The sequence below is a fragment of the Augochlora pura genome, chromosome 7 (genome assembly GCF_028453695.1).
Source record: "Augochlora pura isolate Apur16 chromosome 7, APUR_v2.2.1, whole genome shotgun sequence".
Lineage (NCBI taxonomy): Eukaryota > Metazoa > Arthropoda > Insecta > Hymenoptera > Halictidae > Augochlora > Augochlora pura.
Window position 1 is genome coordinate 12,752,218 of NC_135778.1, and position 25,270 is coordinate 12,777,487.

The 25,270-nt window shown below is 39.5% G+C and overlaps 1 protein-coding gene across 1 annotated transcript in view; it reads left to right on the forward strand.

Moving 5' to 3' along the window:
- Ddr (discoidin domain-containing receptor 2) overlaps positions 1 to 20,462 on the forward strand; it is a 385,161-nt gene extending 364,699 nt beyond the window's left edge. Inside the window, exons 17-19 of the mRNA XM_078185212.1 lie at positions 4,895 to 5,036; positions 17,503 to 17,652; positions 18,818 to 20,462. Of these exons, the coding sequence (XP_078041338.1) occupies positions 4,895 to 5,036; positions 17,503 to 17,652; positions 18,818 to 18,979 (454 nt within the window). The 3' untranslated portion in view covers positions 18,980 to 20,462. The remainder of the gene's footprint in view (positions 1 to 4,894; positions 5,037 to 17,502; positions 17,653 to 18,817) is intronic.
- The last annotated feature ends 4,808 nt before the right edge of the window (positions 20,463 to 25,270 follow it).

The window sequence follows — 25,270 nt, forward strand, 5'->3', positions numbered from 1 at the left end:
AGAAATCTCCATAACGAGTGAAACTAGTCAACGTGCGGCAAAGGGTTAACGATTGTTTATAATTGCTCGATAGTGTACAATGTTACTTACTTAATTGGTTATTTTTAAAGTATTTATATGAAAAGTACTCATCTTATTGCCAGTCACTTTGAAATTTAGTCTGTTGTTTTGGCATAACGTAAAAGACAATTTTTCTTCGCGAACTGTGCCATTTCATTCAAAAGTGACAGAGGAAGTATTTTTACGGTGAAATAACATTACCTGAAGTTGAAAATCAACTTCATACTATCCATTCTACCCTCCCGACGTCTTTAAAAAAATACAAATTCTGAAATTTTTCCTATACAGTTCGCGCCTCGTGGAAAAAAAGAATCATGTCGCAGGAATATAATAGAGATCGAATAAAAATAGATAACCGGGTTCGCGGACCTGTCCAATATCCCCGGCTTCATTCAGACAGGCACATATCAATAATAAATGCAGAAACTTAAATTGCTCTCTTCCTCGGAATATCATGTTTTCCACGTTATCGGATATAAAATGACTCTAATGGAGGCGATAGCAGAAAACTTTCCAAATATAAATGTAACTTCGTGTTCTCTCTACGTTCTATCGCGCTTAGATCAGCCGCCATTAGTTCAAGTGTATTGATCTTTTCCGACCCCGAGTGGGAATGAATTATATCTAAAAGATAATCAACATTGTACGCGAAAATTCAAGTGAGCGTGTATTTAGAAAAATGTTTGGAAGTTGCTTAATTTTAAAACTATAGAAATCGAGTACAGCGACTCAAAAATTAGGAAATGGGTGAGAATTAAGTTATCTTAAAATATTAGTCGCAAAATATTGGTTAAAAAATATTAGTGGCAACATATTAGTCGTAAAATATTAGTTGTAATATTTTAGTTGTAACTTTCTTGTTATAAATCTTGCAAATATATTAACAACACCGATAATTGGCAGCGACCGTATCGAATATTTCACAACTCGTTTCGATGAAATCAAACGCAAGGAAAATGATTGTCAGCAATTCGGTGGAACCCAGCATCAACGAAGAAATTCCCAGCGCATCGTGCTTACAGCTTGACCAGACCGAAGCTCTGTATTCGTTCACGGCACAGCAGGTTTGATTTAGAAACTCGGGCCGTCGTGTCGGCAGCAGTTGCTTCAGCCTGGCAGCGCCATTAAAACTGTACACGCCTCGCGGAGGATAGCCGGGGTCACGTGTTCGAATTATTAACTCTAATCATAAAGTTTAATTATAATGCACTGTGTCGCAGACGGTCCCGTCGTCGCGCATAAACGTGGAACACGCGCTCGGCTTGGCTCGGCCCGGCTCGGCGCGGCGGCGGCGCTGAAATTAATTGCCTGTTGATTTATAGAAACGAGTGTTGAGCCGAACAGGCCAATAACCGGCCGGCCAACGGCAAATAAAACCGTGTATATGAAGCGGGGCTTGGCAACCCTTTGAGTCCTTGCCGATTAAACGGTGAAATCGCGCAAACAATTTGCACGCATTATCGCCCGCCGCGGAAACCCGACGCCGCGAGAAAAACTCTCGCGATTCAGCGTCGCGAAAGGGGCAAACCGGCTCACAAAACATTTGACGGCCGCGTTAATGCGAGCGGCCCGGCTCCAAACTGGCACTGAATCGCCTCCGAACCAGTTCCCCGACCGGCTCTACGATCCTTTCGAATACTCTAATCATGTCGAGCTCGTTTACGCGCGTAATGAGCACGATTGTTTGTAATTAATATCGCGAACAAAGCGTGAACATTATACCGGCGGCGCTCTCTGTCATTTCACCGTACAATTGAACGTCAAACGCATTTCCCCCGGTGTCCTTCCAGCGCGCGCCGGAGATTAATTAAAGCGCGCAATAAAATTTTCTAAAGCACTTCACCAGTCCTGTCAACTGCGCTTAAACCGTCTCTCCGCGTGACAGCTCCAGAGGATTGCCCTTTTACGGTGTTTTCTTCTGGTTTCTTATTTTCAAAACACTGTATGGATTACTACTTAGAGTAATTACTGCAGTTCTTTACAATTAGCAGATTTATTTAAAATGCGTTATTTTGTATTTATTTTATTTAGGTTCCATCTATGTTCTCCACTTGTCTTACCTGCGTAAACGAACACTTTATACAGGGTGAATCATTTTAAACAGGTTACCTGAATAACTCGCTTGTTTTTGAAGATAGGAGAAAATGCATTAGACCAAACTTCCTTGATATCGGAGGGCTCATAATCTAACCAATTTTTCTGTAGATGGCAGCGTCAAAGAGATATAAAGATCAATTCTGTTTTTTTTTTTTTTTAAATGGAACAGTAAGTTTTTTTACTTACATTCTAAGATACTTTTTGAAAATATCTCGAGATCTACTAATTTCGTTGCCATGGTACTCTAATCATTTATGTTTAAAGAAATGATACAATTGTTAATTGTACTTGCATTGCTGCATCTAAAAAAAAATTTAAAGGTCTACAGACGTAGTGCATTTCGAACCATTTATCTTTTCTCCTTTGGCAATTGTTCATAAATGCAATAATAACGGAGTTATGACTTGTAATTGCTTGGACCACCCTGTATAACACATGAATATTCTTCGTAAATTTTTTACGAGTATACGCGATCCGAAACTTTTTGCCGCGGGTCGAATATCGTTAAAACTCGCATCGAAAAGTCGCAACATTTTTCGAGGCCACAGAGACAACCGATCCGGTCGCGGCAGAAAATTGTCAGCGAGTCGTCTGTCGAGAAAGCCGAGAGAGCCGACAGTACTCCGCGGCAGACGTAAAATAAAAGCGTCGCGGTAGCTACTAAACTGTTCCTCCATCCGCCACGGTATATACGATAAACGCCCGGTTTTACGTGCAAATCAGCGCGAAACTTCGAACGACCATCGCTTCCGACGTGCTCGGAACCTTTCCACCGCGAGCCGCTTAAAAGCCGCTCCCTTTGCGAGCCTTCAAATGGTCCTCCAGAATGCATCGCGCTGCCAGGCGCGGCTTCAACGCGCCCGCGAAAACGCAAAAGAGCAAGATGGGGACCAAGGATTTCCGTTAGAGAAAAACGTTCCCCGTGATAGTTACCATCATGTAAAGTGCCGGGAGCTTCGAATATACCGCCCGTAACTATCCGCACGATTTTAACAGTGTCCGTTTCATTCTGCTCCTCAAAGGCTTCGTCAAACCTTTCATTTTCCGTTGGTTAGGTAATTCGTCGTTTATATTCTATACGATTATTTCGAAATACCGAAAACACGATCGAAAGTATTTTTACGGAAATTAAGGGGCTGATTATGGACTTTTACACGTTTACGGGATCTTTTATGAACAAACGAGTAAAGCTTGCTTAATACTTAACTTATTAGATGATAATTTTCGTGCGTGGATAGGAGATTCGTTATAGTTGATTCTCAGCATCCGTCACTTTGGTAATAATTAACTCTTTCTTTAAAAGTTAAGTAAAAACTGTGCTAAATAAAACAATGCTATTTTAAACAAAAAGTGTTGCTTCCAGCTTTAATATTAAGACATACTAACTTTGTCAGTGTATTCTGTGAAACAAAGTAAGAACTAAATGTTATGCAAACATAGGTCATGTAGAGCTTTGTTAAGAAGTTATAACAAAAATTCAGAAGGGGAATAGTAATCAATTTGCTGTGACTGTTTCAATGAGATTTGTTACATTTAGTATTTCAGCTAAAGGTTCCGCCGTTGGCGTACCGTAAAACCATGCCAAGTGCGGATTGTTAAGGTCCTTAGGTTAGCAACAAATTTTTGTTATAACTTCTTAATAAAGCTCTATATGACCCATGTTTATATAACATTTTTTTCTTACTTTGTGCCATAGAATACACTGACAAAGTTTGAACATTAAAATTCGGGACATCCTGTATATTTTAAGACGTGACTATACAATGATTAGACGCGTCGACGTGCTTTTTAGTAATAATGTCGCCAGCGCCCTTTTGGGCCGGTTTTATTTGTGAGACTGCCGACAGGTAGAAGGAAAAGTGGCAAGGGAAGTGGAAAGTGAAAATATAGAATGACAAGGAAGGATAAAAATCAGGATGCGGGAAACGATTGGGTCTTTTGACCGTGAGTGGCTGAAGATTTAGGGTTCTGATTGCTTCATGACCTCAGGAGTGCTCGTCGCTGGGACGGTCCAGGAACCGTGACCGGACCCATAAAATGGTTCGACCATGTTGCGTCGACAGGTCACGAGATAAAGATTTCTTAAAAAATTCAAGAGATAACTTTATCTTGGATAATTGTTTGAAAGAAAAATATCAAAATATAGCTCAGTTATCAAACAGTTTGTTAATAGATTTTCGGCAAACGAAACGTTGAGTTTCGGGTTAGCAGTCGCTACTACGTCTACAAATATTACTCGGTGTATCGGTGAACTCGTTCCACCGCTGCGGAAAGTTAGCATTGATAGTCGACAAACCTGATGCATCGAGTTGAAAGCCCCAGTCGAAGCAAGGTCTTCTACGGCGAAGTTAGATCCCCCTTGAGATTTGCGAACCGTGTGCTAAGCACTTGTCCACGTATCTCCGACTGACAGGATAGGGGAACCAAAATAATCCACTCGGCCTTGCAGACGGATTGTCTCGTGAAATCTGCTCCCTCTTCTGGCAGTAGGTAGTACCGGCGATGTATCCCAAGTATTATACACAGAGAGATAGCGGGGTCGAACGAATGACGAGAGCCAAATGGAAAAGGGATTAAGTACCGAGACGCGTGCGCCGGTCTTTTTCTCTGTTCTCTGTCATTGAATATTGATAAAGTTAGCCGCTTACGTGGATCGAAAGGAAAATATAGCGTGGTCATGCTTATGGGAGGACGCTAGGCTGTTTGGAAATGAAATCGGATCGTGGGTTTGTTGCAGAAACTGCCTGGTGAGCCGTGGTTACACGGTGAAAGTGTCGGATCTGGGCTCCGGAAGGAACGCTTACGCCGCTGACTACTTCCAGGTGGAGGGCCGACCTGCACTTCCAATTCGGTGGATGGCTTGGGAATCCATGCTAATGGTAAGTAATTAATTAGTCTTTGACGAGACAATTGGTCGGAATTTCATCCCCCCGTATCGATAATTCGGAACGGTTTAATTGGTTGAGTTTGTCGCGCTGTGCGAGAAGGAGAGATGAACCGGCTATAGTTACCGCGCAACAAAATTTCTGTTACGATCAAATATACTTCGATGTGTACATTTGATACATTGCTTTTTTACAGTGTAGTTGCATATATGTGGTACTACTTCAGTAATGTTACTAGCGGACTATATTGGAAGTAAACCTTTAACATTATATAACACAAATTATATATTTATAATATATATTTATATATTATAATATAATATATTTATAAAATATATAATACAAATTATTTTCCACTCGTTGTAATTTGACATATGGTGTGTAGAACGATACAATTTAAATCTGACGAAATATTTAAATATATCGACATTGACGCTCAAAAAGATTGAAACGATTAAGACTACATTAAATATTAAATATTATATATTCGATGAATATCGAATTAATTAGAACCGAAAACAAATCAAACACACAGTAATTGTTCATTCCAGAGTAACCTGCTCCACTACTCTTGTTCTCAAAACTTTGATATTTACAAAAAGTAATCGTTCTAAAAAGCTGCATCACAATTTTAAATAAACTTTCTACTTTTCTCTATGTGACAAGCGAAAGTTATCATACGTGAACAACATTGCTATGGAATTGAAGAAAGTCGAAAACAGCGCGACGACTGGCTCATTCTCGCAAACGCAAAACTCTCGTATGATCTGTTTCCACTATACTTTTAATGGCTGCCAAGTCCGGTACGCGCATTTCGGTATCCGAGTGTTTTAAACCTAACGAGCGTAATAGCAATCGCTCTCGATAACGAGTACCGAATTAAGTTTCGACACGATAGACCCCAACGGACGAATTGTATACGATTTCTATCGGTAGTCGAGGTCGGGAAAGGAGAGGAGAGGAGAGAGAGAGAGAGAAAAAAAAACGCGAGCCCGATCGAATGGTTTTATTTCGTGCCGTTTCGGTCAGTGACGTTTAAATGGACCGTGGCTGCGCATCCGCGCGATGAAACTCGCTTTGGTTTTCGCGAATGCCTATCGTCCGTTGTTTTGCACGCTCGAAATCAAAGCCTTGCTTTTCGCACTCGAGCAGATGAACGTTTTTATGTTTTCCCTCCCCCCTCCCCCTCCTCTGCGCTCAGCGGCGCGATATGAGTTTTGTTTTCAATATTTGCCCTCAAGATTCGCCGATCCCCTCCCCCGAGTTTTAGCATGCTGAAACAACACCGATCATTGTTTAATAGCCGGCTTCCAAGCGCGCGCGCGCGCGCGCGTGTCTCCGACCTGATTCGACTTCGAGTCTGTCTCGATCCGGTTAGAACCTCCGTTTTAACCTGCCTCCTTGTTCAGAAACCCATCCGCGCTGATCCTCGGGGATCGGTGGAACTCGAAGTGGATTCAAACAGTCGGGAACAAGGTGGAACCGGAGCGGGCAGATTACGCTGCATTAAGTAGCTAATAACCTGAAGCATTTGCTTTTTAATCACGTTTGTTACTCCGATCCGTGGATATCAATTTGCAACATGGTATCTCCGTACCGGGATACTAATTATAACTTCGAGTTGTTTTTGGATCATACGCGCCTCTTTAATCGAAAACTATTATTTCTAATTGCTGTATAAATCCAATCAATCGTGAAATTATCGTTTCGAGTATATCGCTGTAGAACTCTACCTATCTGGATTCCATTTATCGGAACGAAATTATGGGGAACGCCCGATTTGGCAAGCTTCTACCGAACTCCTGTTGTATGAACTACGGCTGAGTGCTATTCCAATTACGTGCATAGGGTAAAATGTACGGACGTTGATCTGTATATAGTGATTGAACATTTTTCTAAAATATTAGCGAATATAAAATAATTTCTTTTTCACGAAAGAATATATATTATTTTAGTCTAGATATTTTTCTCCAGAATATATGATATTCTATTCTAATTTATATTTCGTAAATAGGTAAATAAATTGAAAACTAATTCTGTGTTTTCGATTTCATGGAATCAACGTAACTTGATCACGAAAATAGTTGAAAGCAATTACATTTATACTAGCCAATAATTTTTGCATATATTAATCCTCTTAGAATTATAACAATTTATCCAATTATTACATATGTATTTTACTATATTCGGTACATTCCGAAGTTATATAATTAAATAATGTTTATATTTTCGAAAATATAAAGGAGCCCAAGTAAAAGTAAACTCATCATTTTTCCTTTTATTTATTCGTTCATTACTTGAACTTCACCTGGTTATACGAGAAGCTTGTTCCCGACGAGTTCGTATTCTACCGTACAAATTTTAAAAAGCTTCTATCAACGTTTCTTTCACTTTACACGACAACGTAAAACTGTATTCGCTCAAAGTAGATATTTAATTGAACGTTCCTGTTAAATGGAGTACCGCGACGTAATATCTTTACACCGGAGCGAAAAGACAAAAGCGAAGAGGAGAACGATGGAGTAGTAAAACCGAAACGAAACAGTGATAAAACAGTCGATCATTCCCGATAGAATCGCCGACGTCGGGCGTTCAATTAAGAACGAATGCCAGTAGAATACCGATTCGTTATCTACCGAAATAAATCCCGATCTTTCCATAACTCCCGAAAGTCGTAAAAATTCAGAAGCTTGATCGAGACAGATCACGCGCGTCCAACTTCGGGGGCGGAGGGGGGGGGGCGGAGGGCCGAAATTTATCTAATGGCAGCGCGGCGTGTGCACCGTGGGAAAGTTCAAAGTAGCAAGACGGATCGCGCGCGATAGTTCACAGAGTCGAACGTAGCCGAACATTTTTTTGCGACCGGGAGGAGTCGATAGTTATCGCGTCGTTCCCTCCAACGCCACCGCCCCCCTCCCCCCCACCCGTGGAAAGAAATATGAAGCGCGCGGTCCACGCGGCAGGCTGGCGCGCGCGATGAAGTCGCGAGAAAACATATTCGGCGCAACGGCCGCGGTGGATTTATTGGCAGCGCTTGTTATGCCGGCGCACATCGGTGTAACGAACGGGGGGAGAGGGGAGGGCCGCGCGGCCGACGTATTTTATTCGGCCAGATCCAGTTTTTAATTTCTCGTCCGTAGTTCCCGGCCGACATCGGACTGTCGATCCGCGAAACCGCGAAGCCTCGTCCCGCTAGAACTGTCTGCGGTCGCGCGGCATTAGCGAATCGAGCTTATTCCCCGTGTCATCGCGGGGGACCTCTGAAAGTCCCGACAAGGGTGCGGCTCCCCCCCCCCCCCCCCCCCGCCAGTTGCCCTCCTCCCGAACCCTCCGCAATTCGTTTCCGATGTCGAGCAAATTTTTCCTGCTTAACCGGTCCGACTTCCAAGAAATCCTGCTGCCCAATCTCCATTTTAACTTTGTGTTATACAAAGTGTACTGAATAAGTTATTGATTTACTACTCAACTAATTCACTTGAAATCAATTCGATAATATATTTATCCTAGAATTACAAGTTATCGCTTAATTAGATAATTAACCCTTTGTACTCGAAGTCATTTTAACTACAGATTTGAAATAATTTTTCTAGCTAACAATATTTTCATTTTATGTGACGAGGTGTATTTTATACATAAGAAATTAATTCTAAATAATTTTAGTGATGTCTCAAAGTCGCCATTCGAGTGCAAAGAGTTAAAACACTCAGAAAGTGCACAGTTTTTCGTAATAATTATTTATATCTTCTTATTCGTTCATTTTACATCGTCTTGGTCTGTGAATATTCAGAACAGCTTGGAATTTACGAATATATTTTAGTTTCCAGGAAAATTGTCAATTAGCAGCAAATTTTTACGCACGACAAGTACAACTGTCGTAACACAAAATACTGTTATTCTCTCGAGATCAGTATACTTTTCAAAAATAGCTAATCGGTTAAATCAGTTACTGAGAAATTTAGTAATATTTTCAAATTACCATATATTTGATTTCAAATTTGAAAGTTTCAAATATGTAGGTTCTACGAAGGAATTTTGAAATATTGTGTACAGTACGTCGACTGCGACGCACAGTCCGATTATTCTCTTGTTAGAGGGTACACACAGTTGACTGTGCCAGTGATTCCCAGCGAATGCTTCAAGAAGAGAACGAGATTGGCTGTGTTTATCCTTCGGGAATCCCCGGAAACTCGAGTCATTCCTCGGGGAATGCGGACACGTCTCCGACAATGTGGATTCTTCTGTGTTTCGGGGTCGTGAGTGAACCGTACGCGACAAGTGGAATAAGCCAGCCAGTGATCAGACACGACGCTGCACGCTTGAATACATCAGCTGGAGTTTCTATCCGCGTGTGATCCGCTTCGTTCCAATTTGCACCGACGTTCTCCACATTCTGAAATTTTAATTCGTCTCTTTAGCTTAACCCCCTGCCCAATAATAACGAGTCAGACTCGTAATGAACATTTCGTGTATGATTCAATAACTGAACCGTTTATTTTGAAAGTGGTGTAAGTCCATTTTTGAAAAAAATGAGATATCACGTAATTCAAGCTTAATCTAATGTAAATTTTTGATGTATAACTAGTCCGTGTTTAATTTTTTAAAAAGTTCCCATGTTTTTTACAATTTAAAATTGATTGGTAAATGATATTGCATAATCATCGATTATGAAAGTGGTGTAATTCCAATTGACAAAGGTAGGTCGCTTAGCAAATGGTTGCCGATCAGTAGCCTGTTATTTTACATTTGTTTTATATTACGTGTCATATAACGTGTCAACATGATAAATTCATTTTACATGAAATGAAACGAGAGAATTTCGTTTCAATAAAAAATCTTCAAAATGCGATTAAAAGACAGATAAGAAAAAACACTAATGGAGAACAGATAAATTGGTTGCAAATATGTTGGATGAGGTTTCTCAAAAATGCACCATACACTACTTTCAACATAATCGGTCCAGATAAGACTACCAATTGTTTCTATTGAATCGAAACAAAATTTGAATTCTCTGACAATCGAGAAACAAAGATCGTTTTCGTGACAACAATGAAATTATTAAGAACGAAAAAGTAGTCATCAACGTAGTTCTGAAAGACATCATAGTGCAAGGGGTTAATTAATTCGTAAGTCGTAAATCCGGCGAACGTCCTAATTGATTTTAAGCTTCTATGGAAATGTCTACTTTTGTGTATAATTTGTTAAAATCTAAGGTGACAGAGACAAATATTGGCGAACACTTCTCATGACCTTTATTTGTATTTCATTTGTTATTGATTTCTCGGTATTGTTAGAAAAATGTTTTAGATTATATTTGTTGATTGAGTTTCGCTTGGAGTAAACATCAAGCTACCTTGAGGTCATTCATTTTGCCAGGAAAATCGATTGTAAAATCGACTAAGACAATACAACTAAATACAAAGGAGACATGGTATTCTTTGTATGGATAACGCAATTTTTCTTAGATTATTATCTAATACCATCCAATATTTGGTTACAAATATAATAAAGAAAGTGGCATTGTTTCAGAAACAAAATTACGATTTCCAGAGTGAAATAAATAAAACGGTTTGGTTTTATTTATACAAAAATATTCCCCAACTAGATTCATAAAATTGAAAGTACGCAACGATTCGGCAATTTCGAATGGGCGGTTGCAAAAGTAAAAATAATATTTTTTTAAACATAAAAGTAATTGATCCTTTGAAATTGACTCTTTGGAACGACAAACTCTCTTCAGAGCTATCGAAATTAAACCACGCGTTGTGTTCCCTAAAACGTACGCAAACGTGGATTTCAAGCTGTGCATTCCTTTGACTCGGATCGCCACAAACATCGGTGATACGGGTTCAACGTACGCTTGTCGAAAACGAATCCAGTTATATGATCCTTTGTCGAGTAACTCAAAACAGTCGTTGCATACACTCTTTACATTCGCGGCGCACAGTATCTTCAATCTGAATGGATCGGTGTGATCAAATTGTTTGATCGAATTGTGGTTCACTTGAACGTGTCGAGGAACGGTTATCTAGAAAATTGGAAACATTTACTTTATGATATTGTCCTCGATATATAAACAGTTCTTATCGTAAGGATGAAGCAAATACTCTTGTGTTTAATTTGATCCAAATGAAATGGTTATTTAAAAATATTTAAATTATGATTTCAAAACAATTGACAATATTTTCTTTAATTTTTATATTACGATTAGTATTACTTATATATTAATTTTATTCTGTTTTATATATATATATATTCAAGATAACGAGAATAGTAATAGTGTTTAAAAAATGTAGATCCCTTAAAAATTGTTACAGACAAGTGAAATAATAATAATAATAATAATAATAATTTTATAGCTGAACGAGACAGCCGTCCGAGCAAGAGAATAATAATGTAACAGTCACACAAGAACAGATAAAATACAAGAACCCGAGACTAAAAACATAAAAATAAAACTCGCGGAAGAAAAATACATGAAATTTGGTTAGATTACGCGAGCAGAAGGGATGAAGACATAATCTGTTAAACGAATAAAACCGCCGTGAAGTAGGTAGTTTAATGAAGCTGAATTTTTCCCAATAAAGCGAGGATCGTTTTTTAGTCCGCCGGGAGGAGAAAAAAAAAGATACGGGAAGACTTTTCGGCGATAGGAATATTTTACGAAGGTGGAGCACAGTAGATCACGCTAAAAGCAAAGTTCGCTCGAACGTTCATCTCGATTCTCGGTTGCACCGCAGTTTCAGCTGGTTCCGTTCCTAGATCCGAGTGCCGATCGACTTATCAACAGCGGGGCCATTACCATCGGAAATCGCGTATGAATGAAATCCGTGCAGCAGCAAATTGATAGCTAAATGGTAATTTGAGTAAATGGGAAACGAGCGGTCGATATAGTATTTTGCCGGTCGTTCACGTAGTCATTTCAAATTGACTGCGATCGTTAATGTTTCATTATTGCCATCGTTTATCGGGGTCTCCGCCATTGTGCCCGCGCTAATGAAACGAGGCCGGTTCGGCGCGCGAAACGCCGTTTCAAGAATTATTCGGAATTAGCGTCGATTTAATGATTTAACGGTAGACTTTATTAAGTTGAACGTCGGCGCGAACTAATGTCGCACGATCGGCCTGTCGTAAACTTTACGACAGCCAGTGCTCGGCTCTAATCACTTCGATATTAAACCCCCGTTGCGTGGCTGGCAAGTAAATAACCAAGGAACGATTCTCGCTGCGACACGAATTTCCTTTTGTAATTATCGGACTGTCGGAAACGACATTGTAAAGCGACGGAAGCCGATCGATGGATTCGACTGGCTGAAATAAACTGGCATAACTGGGCAATTTTTTTCATTCTAGTTACTACTCTGCCGACGATTAAGCGTTTATGACAACAATAGATATGTCCTACTTACAGTAATTACTTTCACGTTGACAAAAAAATTGTCTTCTCTGTCGCCGATACTTTTTACATAGTGGTTCATTAAAATGTAGAAATATAAAGCATAAAATTCATTGCATCGTAATAAACTTAGCTGCTCTCGCGAAAGTGTTAATGCAAAGCACATTCCATTTTGCGCGAAGATCCAAAATCTGCTAATTAATTATTCGCTACGGTAGTAAAATTTATATACGATAATTTTGTCACAAGCATCGTAAATACAATACGGTTTACATCAATATCAGTGCAGCGTCGCGACAAAAGTGAATTTAACTGGTCTTCCTGGATTGTCTGGTTAAATATTGACTGGTGACAATTGATTGAGACACGCTACTGGAAACATTTATTGCAACGTTCTAATATTAAACAGGCGATCGATTTGTACCCTTTCTCTCTTATTATTAAAGTTATTTTGCGATTGTTTAAGTTTAAAGATACACGGAGGTCGTACCTAATTTATATTCTAGTATATTCTGTATAAACAGTATATTTATGTATAGTACTTTACATTAATATTCGAACAACTTTTCGAATATTATTTATTTAGGAATTGACTAAAGAATTTCATTTCTATAATCGTAATCCTATGATTCTTTTACAAATAATAAAATAAACAGTAAGTGATAATATAAATATTTTGAATAATAAACAATATGTGTTAATATAAATGTTTTTATATATAGAACTGAATATGATTAAAAAGTTTGATTTATTAATAAAGTGACAATCTTACTTTCTTTTAAGTCACAAAGATATTAACATTTTTCTAATTAACAAAGATTTATATCATAAAATATAAAATTATGAGCTGCGCATAGATGCAACGAGAATCGAGGACAATGGAACAACAGATAACTGTTCACTCGACAATAAATACGCGAAAGAATGTTATCGCACTGCCAACAATTATCAATAATTTCCACTTTCCATCGGAGCCTCTCCTTTCACTATATTTTAACGACACGAATTTCCTACGTTAATTGCCACATAGAAATTAACTTTATTCAACGTAACGCGGAATTTACAACACGGCAATCGGATGAAAAACATTTTTGAAAATTGAATTCGCACGTGGTGGTGCGTTTCGATGCGTTATTGGGTTTGTTAAGCGCACGTTTGTGATTCGGCACAACGTGACCAATATTTTAGCTCATTTTTATACCGGCCGACATCAATGCCATAGTTTCTGTTTTGTTGTAATTCCGTGAAAACAGGTTATAACTGTTGAATTTGAAAAAGGGATCGAACATCCAATGAAGTTACAATTCCAAAATTAGAGAAAGAAGGCAGCCGAATTAGAGCTCTGTTGCTTTACTTTTTGTTTTATACATTATTCTAGGGATTCATTTATTGTTTAAGCGAGAAAAGATAATTGTAGAGTAGCCTTTAATACTTTGACACGACAATAATATCAGATGTAAAATTAAAGTATTCTATGTAATGAAATTAACATCGAGAATGTGACTTAAATGACACCAGTTTTAATTAATTTAAAATTTTTAATTAATTACGTTAGGCTGTGCAAATAGATTGTTGTAAGAATTGATATTGAAATGTGAGTGAATAATTGTTAAAGTGTTGAAACAATTGCGAAAGTGTTAAAACAAATGTTACAGTATTAAAACAACTTTTCGGGAGTTAAAACAACTGCGAAAGTGTTAAAACAACTGTTCCGACGTGAAGATTTACGTGAAAATTGCGCACGGATGTTTTCCATCGATTTCCAGTCGGTATTAAAGCAGTATGTTAGCGAGCTAATTAGAAATCGTATCCCAGACGTATGCTCGCGCCCGTGCGCGCACAATGAGGTACGTTTATAAGGTTCCAGGAGAGCGCGTGATCCGTAAACTCGCCGGGTGCGTGTACAGTCTTCGCTCCGGAAGGAGTAGTTCCCCTGAAATTACGTAACTAAAGCACTTACGTCGGAGTAATTTCTCGCCAAGCAACGATACCACCTGCCGCGCGGGCTCGACGTCCCCGTAAATCGGTTTCAACTTCGAATGGCACCTTTGCACAGCCGTGTGACGAGAAAATCGTCCTCTTCGCGTTCCTCCTCGCACCCGTCATCGTCGACGACGACGGAAAAATCGACGGCATCGGTCGGAGCCGATTCTCCCCGCGCGAAATGTTTTATTTATGACCGTTCGTCGCGTTTTAACGCGTGCACCGCTGATTGATTAGGCGCGTGGAATAGTTGAATTAATTAATCGGCGGTAGTCGGACGGTTGATTTTCCGGTGAATTTCACGAGCGACGGAGCAGGAGCCGGCTCGAAATTTCGCTCGATTTTCCGAACCGTTTCCCCGGTCGGTCGGTCGGTCGGTCGGATTTTTCGCGGCGGAGGAGAAATACGCGCGTGCCAGCCGGAGAAACCGCAAGACGCGTCACTGCCAATGCGAGGGAAACGGCAAAGACGTGTAACCGTTCCACGACGGTGCATTCGCCCCCCCCCCCCCCCCCCCCCCCCCAACTTCGTCGAAACTACGTGGCGCCGCACGCTTTCGTATAAATTACTCCGTCTGCGATCGAGACTTAAGTGCTCCCGTACACACCGTGTACGAAAAAGTATCGGGGAAACTTTGACAATATTTGACGAAGGAATTGTTATTATTTCGAGATTACATCGGTTTTCGGATACAGTTGTTCTTGATTATCCGAGCTAAGCAGAACGACGCGAACGTTCAGATAATGAAAGAGTTACATAGTTGCTGAACTTAATCTTCATTTTTTAATTCTTTTCTGCGCTACTCTTTTTACAGTTACAACATTTAGAAATTGTTCAATTATAATGATTAGGAAATATATGTAATTTAATTTGATAATTCTAATACCTAGATCGGATGGACCGTGTTACAATTAATTGTATTAAGTTGTACTTGTCTCGTAATTTATACATGAAATTAAAACACATTATTGTGTTACATATATTTTAACTTTGGAAAAAAGTTGAAATAAATTTTGTTTCTTTTACTTAGCCCTTTGAGGTCGTATGTCTACTCTCAGCGACCAAAGCAATTTATTTATCTTTTTTCATTTTTACATAAAATTAAAACATATTATTGTGTTACATATGTCTAAACATTAAAACGGAGTTAATATATGTTCTTTTTCCTACTTTTATTATTGTTATTTTATTACTGTCCACTGATAGAAAATCAATTATGATCAGCATAACTTATGTATAAATTTAATACGACCGCAAAGGTTTAATATTGCATATTTTATATTACTGTTCGTCCAACGAAAATTAATTTCAACTAGCTTGGCATGTATACATAAACTTAGTACGACTGTAAAGGGTTAAGATTCAGATATTTAAGGATTTTGCGTTTTAATAAATTGAGGAATATCGGCAACTGAAATTAAATACAACGTAGATATTCAAATATCTAGCTCGACGTTTCTGCAAAGTGGACTTAGGAGCCATTTTCAAAATAAACGACTCAAATACGATAAGTATTTATATAATAAAGAATTCTGGCATTGTCAGATCCGATCTACCGTATTTCGAAAACCGAGTTTCCATCGTAAAAGATTTCGGATGCGTGCGTACATCAATTTTGGAAAAAAAGAATGGCAACCTTTTCAACCAGAGAATTTCAATTCCGCGCCAGGATATATCGTTGCGTGTTTATTAACAATTTCTAGCTGTCGTCTCGCTAACTGGTTTTGTCATAGCGAGCTGCTTCTATTACTCCGGATACTTTGTTTGACAATTTGTCTCGTCCGCGAATTCGCCGAATATTTCTGGCGCGTGTATATTATTATTTTTCGATGACACTCTGTCCTATAACTATCGATTATATCGGAAACGGATACTGATGGAAATTGCATCGATATGAAAGGGTTGCGCGGCGTGTTAATAAAATTGTTTTTGCCTCGCCTAGTTGCGACGGGTTTCAGTGTGATACGTTTTTAATGGTATCCGTTATAACGGAAATAGAAGCCGCCCGACGTTGAAACGAAATCGCGCGATTTTAGTGCCTGATATTTCGAGAGCGAATTGCTTGTTTATGATTTTATCGCGTTAGGTTTCATTCTATCTGGACGCGGGATCGGAAATAGAAAAATTAGCGAGTCCGTTGTCAATATTTTCGGAAAATTCGGAACGGCTTATACTTAACCTCTTAGGCACGGCTGGATTTAGCGTGAATAAAGTTTTCCGTAACTAAATTACCATTTTTCTTAATATTTTTTTCCGTATAGCTATATATAAACTATTAATTACATGTATTCTTTTCTTAGTGTATTGTACATACACACTTTCACTTTGATCATTTACTTTCATAATTAATTGAACAATTGAGTAAAGCACGACACATTCGCGAAAGTCGTTATAGTGGCGCGTCGTGCCTGAAAGGTTAAGCAAAAGTTAATCTAGCATTTCGGACAACTAATAAACTGAAAATATCCGGTCCACATCTCGAAAAGCTCTTTAAACTGTTAAATGAAGTACGATTGTTTAACCGTTTGAGTGCCAGCGCTCTCAACCGTTAGCGCTCCATGCCATTTTTAACCCTTTCGCTACGGAGCGCATTACTGGGTAGTTGACACCGGAATGCTACGAAGTAGAAGTTGTTTCTTGTTCTCTAAATTTTACAATGATATTTATTATATTTCGTAATACCATTTTGCTTTTTAAAATATGAAAGTTTGTAATCACAATTTATTATCTTTTTTTAATATTATAGTTAACTGTTTGTTGATTAACAGAAGTATCTCATGTAAAGTATGGAACAAAAGCATATATTTGGTATGACCGTATATATACGCTCTTCGTATATAAATGCGAAAAAATTCGTATGTGTATGGTTCTCGGAGAAAAAGGGTTAATCGGAGAATAAGACAAGCGCCATCGCGACGCTTGGCATTTTTTGAGAGGGAATAAGACGAGCGAAAAAGCACTGCTTGGCACTTTTGAACGGGAATACTTCAAAGACACGTCGCGCTTAAACGGTTAAATATAGTCTTGAAAGTGGTCTTATAATTTCTATGGATTTCACGAGTTGTTCTAATTTATTTGAATCAGGGAAGGCACACGACGAAGAGCGACGTTTGGGCATTCGCAGTGACGCTGTGGGAGATTTTAACGTTCGCGAGAGAACAACCGTTCGAGGAACTTCCCGACCATCGTATCGTTGAGAATGCAACATATTTTTACCAAGAAGATGAAAGGAGAGTAAGTACAAATCGCTCTATCTTATTATTAGAATTTATCAACCCTTCTTATTCGCTGACCATAACATTTAATCTTTCGCAAATTATAATGAGTTTGTTGACAATCATGTTATGACTAAAACGAGCGTGTATACCATCTAAAATTAATCTCAAGTTTCGAAAGATATAAATTAAATAAATTATAGAAGATATTAATAAAGATAGTAAGAAAAGATATTAATTAAATGAATGCACAAATTGCATTTCATTAGTGGTGCAGAAATGATACAGAGACAAACAATAGATTACATGTGGAAATATTTAAAAAATTGTGATCACCAATTTACATTGTAGATGGCGTAATTTATGCTCTTCCCATTCGTAATAAACAAATTTGTTTAATACGTTGCATGTTAAAAGTGACCCAGTTAAATCTTTCGCTAGCCTGTCAAATACGAAAACACTTGTGAATGATTTCTAGCTTTGTTCTTCTTTAACCCCTTGTCGTATCATTTTCTTCAAAGTTACGATGGTAAACGCCTTTTTGATTGTAATTATTTCTTAGGAGAAAAAGGAAATTTATATTTATTGTATGTCTACGTTTATTAGAAAGATTAAATATTGATCACAAGGGGACAGAATTTTATTCCGACTTAAAAGAACGGAATAACAATTATATTTAACAGGATATTAATAGAAATCTCCATCACGAGTCTGACTCGTTAAAGTACGGCAAGGAGTTGAAAAAATGACATTTTCACGGTAAAAACTTGCTGGAAAACTGTGAAATATTTGCCACTATAAATTTTTAAATTAACTATGGAGATATTATTTTTCATCAAGTTTTATTCCTTATTAAATATTAACACTTTGCTGACCGCTCGTCTCGCAAAAATTTCTTTGCTTGGCGTCAGCAGCACTGATTCAAATTGTTTCACTTGTCGCCTTTATCGAGAAAAACTATCGGGAAATTATAAATTGTCAAGTTTTACTTATATATCAAGTTTGGCTTATATATTTGCGCGTTACACCACTGTAGTGTCGCCGGCTGTCAAGTGATACTTTGTGCGTTACACCACCGTGGTGACGCCGGGCGGCATAGTGTTAATCGCTTATTATGTCACGCGCAATCACGGTCGAATAGCAAGGTCAATTAATTCTCCATCGTCCACGTTTGCGGTCCACAGATGATCCTACCGCTGCCGAAGAACTGTCCCAAGGACATCTACGACCTGATGCGCGAATGCTGGCAGAGGAACGACGCGGATCGCCCGAACTTCCGCGAGATCCACCTGTTTCTGCAGCGTAAGAACCTCGGCTACAAGCACAGCGACTCGAACGACACCTGATATAGAGAACTGGAAGGCTGGAACCTGATCCGGCTTTCTATGATCGGCGAGCTGAACGGGAATTGGTGGCACAGCCCCTCGACGACCAAGCTCCACCAAACCAGACCAAGTTAGTACCTAGGATGGCCAATCGTACGAGGCGACGATCGATGAGAATCATCCGTGAGCGAAGGTAACTCGCGACGGCCATCTTGTCACGGCTCGTCGTTTCGCATAATCGAGGCGAGCCCTGCCGCTCGATCTTCGACGAACACACTCGGACGTCCGTTTTTCTATCGGAACGCTATATGCGGCTCTCGATCGGCTGTAATTAATTTCCGGGCGACATATTTTACTACTCGAATCGAAGGATTCGCCGGCGAGATATATTCGCGCGGATTACGCTCGAGACCGTACACGCAGCCGCGCGACGGCTCGAAATCAGCGAAGTTTACAGTTTCCCCCAACGGGGGACGCGGAGCACAATGTTCATTACGTACATTTCACCGCGAACACTAGGAGCGTAACTGCGAGCGGAATTTGTATTTATAGTCATCGGGGATGACGATCCCGAGCCGCGACACTCGATACGGAACGTCCCGTTCCGTATCGTGGGCCAACAGTCGACGAGCACGTTCGATAAATCGCACATACGCTGCCCCGAAATTGATACTGTCAGCAAACATGCTCGCGACACACACCGTAACGATACCCACGCGTCACGTTTCGCGACACACGTGACCCGGACTTCGTGGATCAAGGGAGAGATCGCTGTTTTCTACACCACCGATGTCACTTTCGCGAAACGACGGGACATCCTTCTTTGCCACGAGCGTCCGCTTCTTCTCATCGCGCCACAGTTTTGTACGCGGCACAGGCGCGGCGTGCCGGCCGCTTGAACTTGCATGGGACGCCACTTTTGCATGCCGAGAGGCCGGGCAACGGGATACTTGGCTTTTTAATGGAGCATGAATGACAATTAGATCGTTGGTTTCCGAAGCGCCGGCTAGACAATTTACCGATTTACGGAGCTCGGTATTCGAAGGCTCGATGCTCGAAACTACGTGATGCGAAGGGAACGTCGTTCGAGCGCTATGGCAGCTATGCGAATAGTTTGATCTCGAGGTTGTACCTTCAACTGTCTTTCATTTAATTTTTTACGTTTCAAATTTTTTGGTATTAAAAATTGTAACTTTTAACGTTGTCACTTTTATTAGTTCCGTTGAGTTGTATCATGGAAAGCAGATGCTTTGATTTAAGAGAGATTTCGCATACAGCGTGATTCTAAATTTGCATCCCACAGTTCGTCGATTAAATTAAATCTTTAAGCTGCTACAAAAAATAAAATGACCGAATCTCTGACTACTGTTCCGATCCAAATTACGACCACATTGGATATACTCTCTTAACAAATTATCCTCGTAAATTCAGTGCGCATTGCCTATGTAAAACGATGTAACATTGTTTAACCGTTTCGGTACGAGTGCCGGATATATCCGGCGTCTATGCGACGACTGGTATAAATAACAGAATTTTATATCTCTTAATATTACAGCTGGAAGCAACACTTTTCTTTTAAAAAAAAACACTGTTTTGTCAAGCACAGTTTTTATTTAACGCTTAGGACAATCTTTACTATAAAGGGGGATTGACTATGTGCAAATTTTTGGCGCGTCGCCTCGTATACATCGAGAGTGTCACGGCGGACAGAGTGCTCGTATCGAATGGGTTAAGCACGGATCTTGTGATTTCCCACGAAGGCGTAAAGAGACTTCGCAAGCAATCCAGAGGTGAGTACTCGGTCATTAGCAGCAGCGTTTAGGGGAAATTACAGGATCCCTTATCGTAAAAGGAAAAAACCGGTCAAAATTTCCGCGTGGCAAATTTCGAATCGCTCTGCGAATCTCTGCGTGTCCGATCAAAACGGACGATAACCAAGGATCTATCGATGTCGACTGGTTTCGAGTTTAAAGCGGATTAGAGCGACGGAATGGACATCGGAAGGCGTTCGTTGGCTCCGCGAGACCGAACCGCGACGGGGGTGTCGTCTTTTTGTAGCGTTTTAATTAACCGCCGCTGACGAAGGAAAAACGGGAGGATTGTGGCGCGGATTTTGTATCGACCGGGAAGTTGACGGTGCTTCGGAACTTAAGATTGCCGATTAAGTTCGACGGTGTGGGCGGCCACGGTGAAAACTGAGACCGGGCCAGTGTCCCGTGACGGGGCAGCTTTGTCAGGGAGAAGCGAAGCTGAACTGAAGCGATAGAGAGAGGAAGAGAGAGAGAGAGCGGAAGAGAGATAGAGAGATAGGGAGTGTAGCCGGGGCCGATAAGAAAAGAGATTCCTGGAGCCGCGCAGGCTTTCGTTTCAGTTCCCACGAAACTACTAATAAGCTTAAGGGTGCGCTTGACCATGGCGCATAAATGTTTGACAATACCATTAGAGGTTGCAGTATAAAAGAAATTCGTATAAATATTATAAATATATATAGAGCGTGTAAAGAATGTTGACGAGTTAATCGATAGTATAACGAAATGATTAGTGAACGTCGTTTTATGTGGTGAAAAGGCTTCGCGTTCCTCTCGGCGGCGGTAACGGCCACCGTTCTGCGCTCGTTAAACCACCTATCGATTCGCAAAACTTGGTCGCCGGTCCGGAGAACCGAATCGGACGAAACCACCGGCTCGGATACATTCGTGATTCTGGTTTTAGGGTATTGGTGTAGACGGAGGGGTGGGGGTGGGCCGATGGGCAGGGTAGAAAGAGAGAAGCTGTCGTGTGACCTGAAGTTAAGTTTATAGGACAGAAACAGACCCGGTCCATTTGCCCGATAGATATTCTCGTTTGTGTCGCGGATATGTTCCGCTCGTTCGCTACAGGAATTCTTGTTTCAATCGTTTGTCAAATGTTTAGAGCTTTCCTTAGTCAACAATGGTATTTTAAAATTTGGAAATGACATTTGTTATTCTGTCGTTGGATATCGATGAAAAATTGCTTTTCAGACTCGATAACTATAATATAATCACTATTCCGTGTTTGACTGGTTGCTCGAAGGATCACGTGACGAGAAAATCGAGGCCCTTGTGCACATGTTTACATTTATTACACAATTTTTATTTTGCATATTGCTTTTGTATATTGGTTTCTTTAAGACATAGTGTTTACGTGATTAAAAATATGTTTTTATCTAATACAGTCCATCTCAGTTTTGTAAGACATTGGTTTTTTATCTATATGTTTTTATCTCACTATAATATCTTGTTAAATATTTTAAAGAATGTTTTTAATATGAACAATTATTTATCAGAAAAATATCGAATTTTACGTAGTACTGTATCTATTTGCAAAGTTTTATTTGCTTTGGTATGTATTATCATAAATAACGGTTCTAATATTAAAAAATAAAGTTCAACGATACGGAGTGCAAGTGTACGTATAAATTATTGACTAATTTGTTACAGTATTAACTGTTTGATTCAAATTCCAAATTCTGTATTTGTTTCGACGCATCTAACGGAAACGTAACGAAGCAATATTTATCGGGTACTGGATCCTGTATCTTTAGCGTAGAACAATGACGAAACTAATACTTGTTAGAACGAGAGCGGATCGTTGGATCGCACAGTAAAACGCTGCGTTGTTCTGGAATTTATAACGTTACTCAACTAACCAGTCACTCCAACAATCTGTAAAATGTAAATCGCCGTGAAAAGAAAAAAAGAAAAAAAACATAAGCGACGTGCGTGCAGAGACGCGACCGGAAGTAGTTTCGACAAGAGGACCAACGATCGGTTAACTAATAGTCATATCGATTCATGTTCGCACTATACATATGATAAATCATAAGCCGGCGTGAGGAGCATTGTAACGTTTCGGGTTGTAGGACGTAGGCATCGAGGTCCTCTTACGTGACTACGTTCGTCGCCGCGGAAAATTTCATTCGCGAGATATCATTTTGAATATGAAAATTCTACGATATTGTCTATGACATTGACATGTTGGTAAATTTAATATAATAATATAAAAGCTAAGGATCCATAGCGGTAAGATGTACTGCCACTCTACTAGGAAATCTTATATCATATCGAGCGAGATCTCATTTCGGGTCCTTTATCATTCAGCTCATGGCGAAGGATACAGGGTGTTCCAGAAATATGGGACCGCTGAGAACGGGCCCACTCTCGCGAACAAAAATTGACGGAGATCTCGCGACGGCGTCGGGCTCGCTCGACTTTTATTCGCTGCGAGAGTTCGCGGTCTCGAGTGGTCCCGGATTTTTTGGACGGCCTGTATAATCGGTTCGTGCAACGGCACGCGCGGCGAGCGTTGTAATCTCACGGAAACAATAAGGGAAAACAATAAAGAATAGAGGAGAGAATAGATGACGGTCGATCGTACAGAACGCGGCATGCTGTGTCGCAGAGGATCGATGTACATATCCACTTTGATGAGCTTAACGAAACGTATAGGCGGCAAACATGGCCGATTTAATGGACGCCTTCTGCACGATCGAACGATCGACAGAAGGAAAGTGTGCACATAATCCTTCCTACAAATTGAAATTGGATACATATCCGTGTTTTTCCCGCGCCCGGAATAGAAAAGTATCCGGGATTTTTCATCGAATTTCGTCGCCACCGACAAAATCGAATTCTCGTACGTCATTTTAATTACGAAAGCTCTACCGCGCATACGAATTCGCAATATTTTCAGCGCTTTCTTTCCGCTTCGATAATTATAAATCGTAATTTAACTCTGAAGAGTACAATGACGCGAGTCGAGGATCGTATATCATCTGTTAACATATCCCGTCTTTTAACAATGTTGCGTTACACTAATTAATATCGATTTTGGGAGATTTCGATGATGTTTCGTTGAAAGAACGAGAATAATTTGAGCATTGAAGACGCTTCGATTATTTTGTAAATACTTTGGAACGCATCATATCCGGCGTTAACCCGTTCCTGATCGTTTCTCTTTGTAGGAAGAATTTCTAACGTATTCAGAATGAAAGAATGAGAGAACGTGTAAAGAGTGATATATATAGAAAAAAAAGATATATATAAATATACATACATATATATATATATATATCAATAATCGTTGAGCGAAAGATTCATTGGACAAAGAGAATTCATTGAAGTAATCGTTTCCATTGTAGCGATAATCTTACGAGTCGCGAGAAACACTTTGTACAGTTTGTAATAACGCAATCGCAAGTATACGCGGCACAATTCAAACCATCACCGGAAAATCAATTACACGACTGTCCCCATCGTTGACTTTTCTTTTTTCGAAGGGAACGCGAGCGACGGAAGAACGTCCTTTAACTTTTCAGGCACGGCTGGATTTAATGCGAATGAAATTTTGCATAACTAAATTACCATTTTTATTAATATACATTTTTGTTGGTATAGCTATAATATAGTATTAGCTATATATATTCTTTTCTTAGTGTATTATACATGCACACTTTCATTTTAATCGTTTACTTTAATCACTAATAATGCAATTGAGTAAAACACGAAACATTCGTGAAAGCCACCGTAATGGCGCGTCGTGCCTAAGAGGTTAACCCCTTGCACTATGATTCCTTTCGTGCTGTGTTAATTAACAATTATTTACTCTTGAAACTTTCTTAAATAGGACTAGACAATTCTTATTTCTTGTATTGTCTTTGGTTAGTTTCGTTTCTTTACTTTGATAAAAGAAGACTTAAATTTGATTTCGATTTAGAAAAGATTAATAATATTCATATTTAGTAGGGCTTGCGTGGAATCTTTGTCACAAGCCTGACTCGTTATTATATTGCAAGGGGTTAATTTAAAAATATCAAATTTCATAAATCGACCTTTCTTTTTCGGTCACTTTAATCTTTTCTATGCATAAACGTTTCAAACGTTTCAAAGTGATCTGTCTTTTATCATATACACAGATAAAAATGCTGTAAACAAATTTATATTTCATAATTAAACAAAAAAGTTACCTTCTTCGTATTGTATAGGTTTTTCAATATGGACGCAGTTTAAATTTCTATTCAAACATTCATATAAGAATTTAAGAGAACGATAATTGCAGATTAATTTGATCGAATCGAAAGTAAAGTGAATTTAGCGTTCCAAAATCATTTTTTATAGTGGCACCGTTATCAACGGTTTCGTCGGAAAGATAGTTCGTTGTAAAAAAACTTACCTGCGCTTTTTCCCGTTCACGTTGTGTATCAAAGCACGGTTTCTAGACGCGTGAGAAAATCAGTCAGGTGATCGAGGTCTCCGAGTATATGTTCCTGGCTACGCTGACATGCTTCAAAGT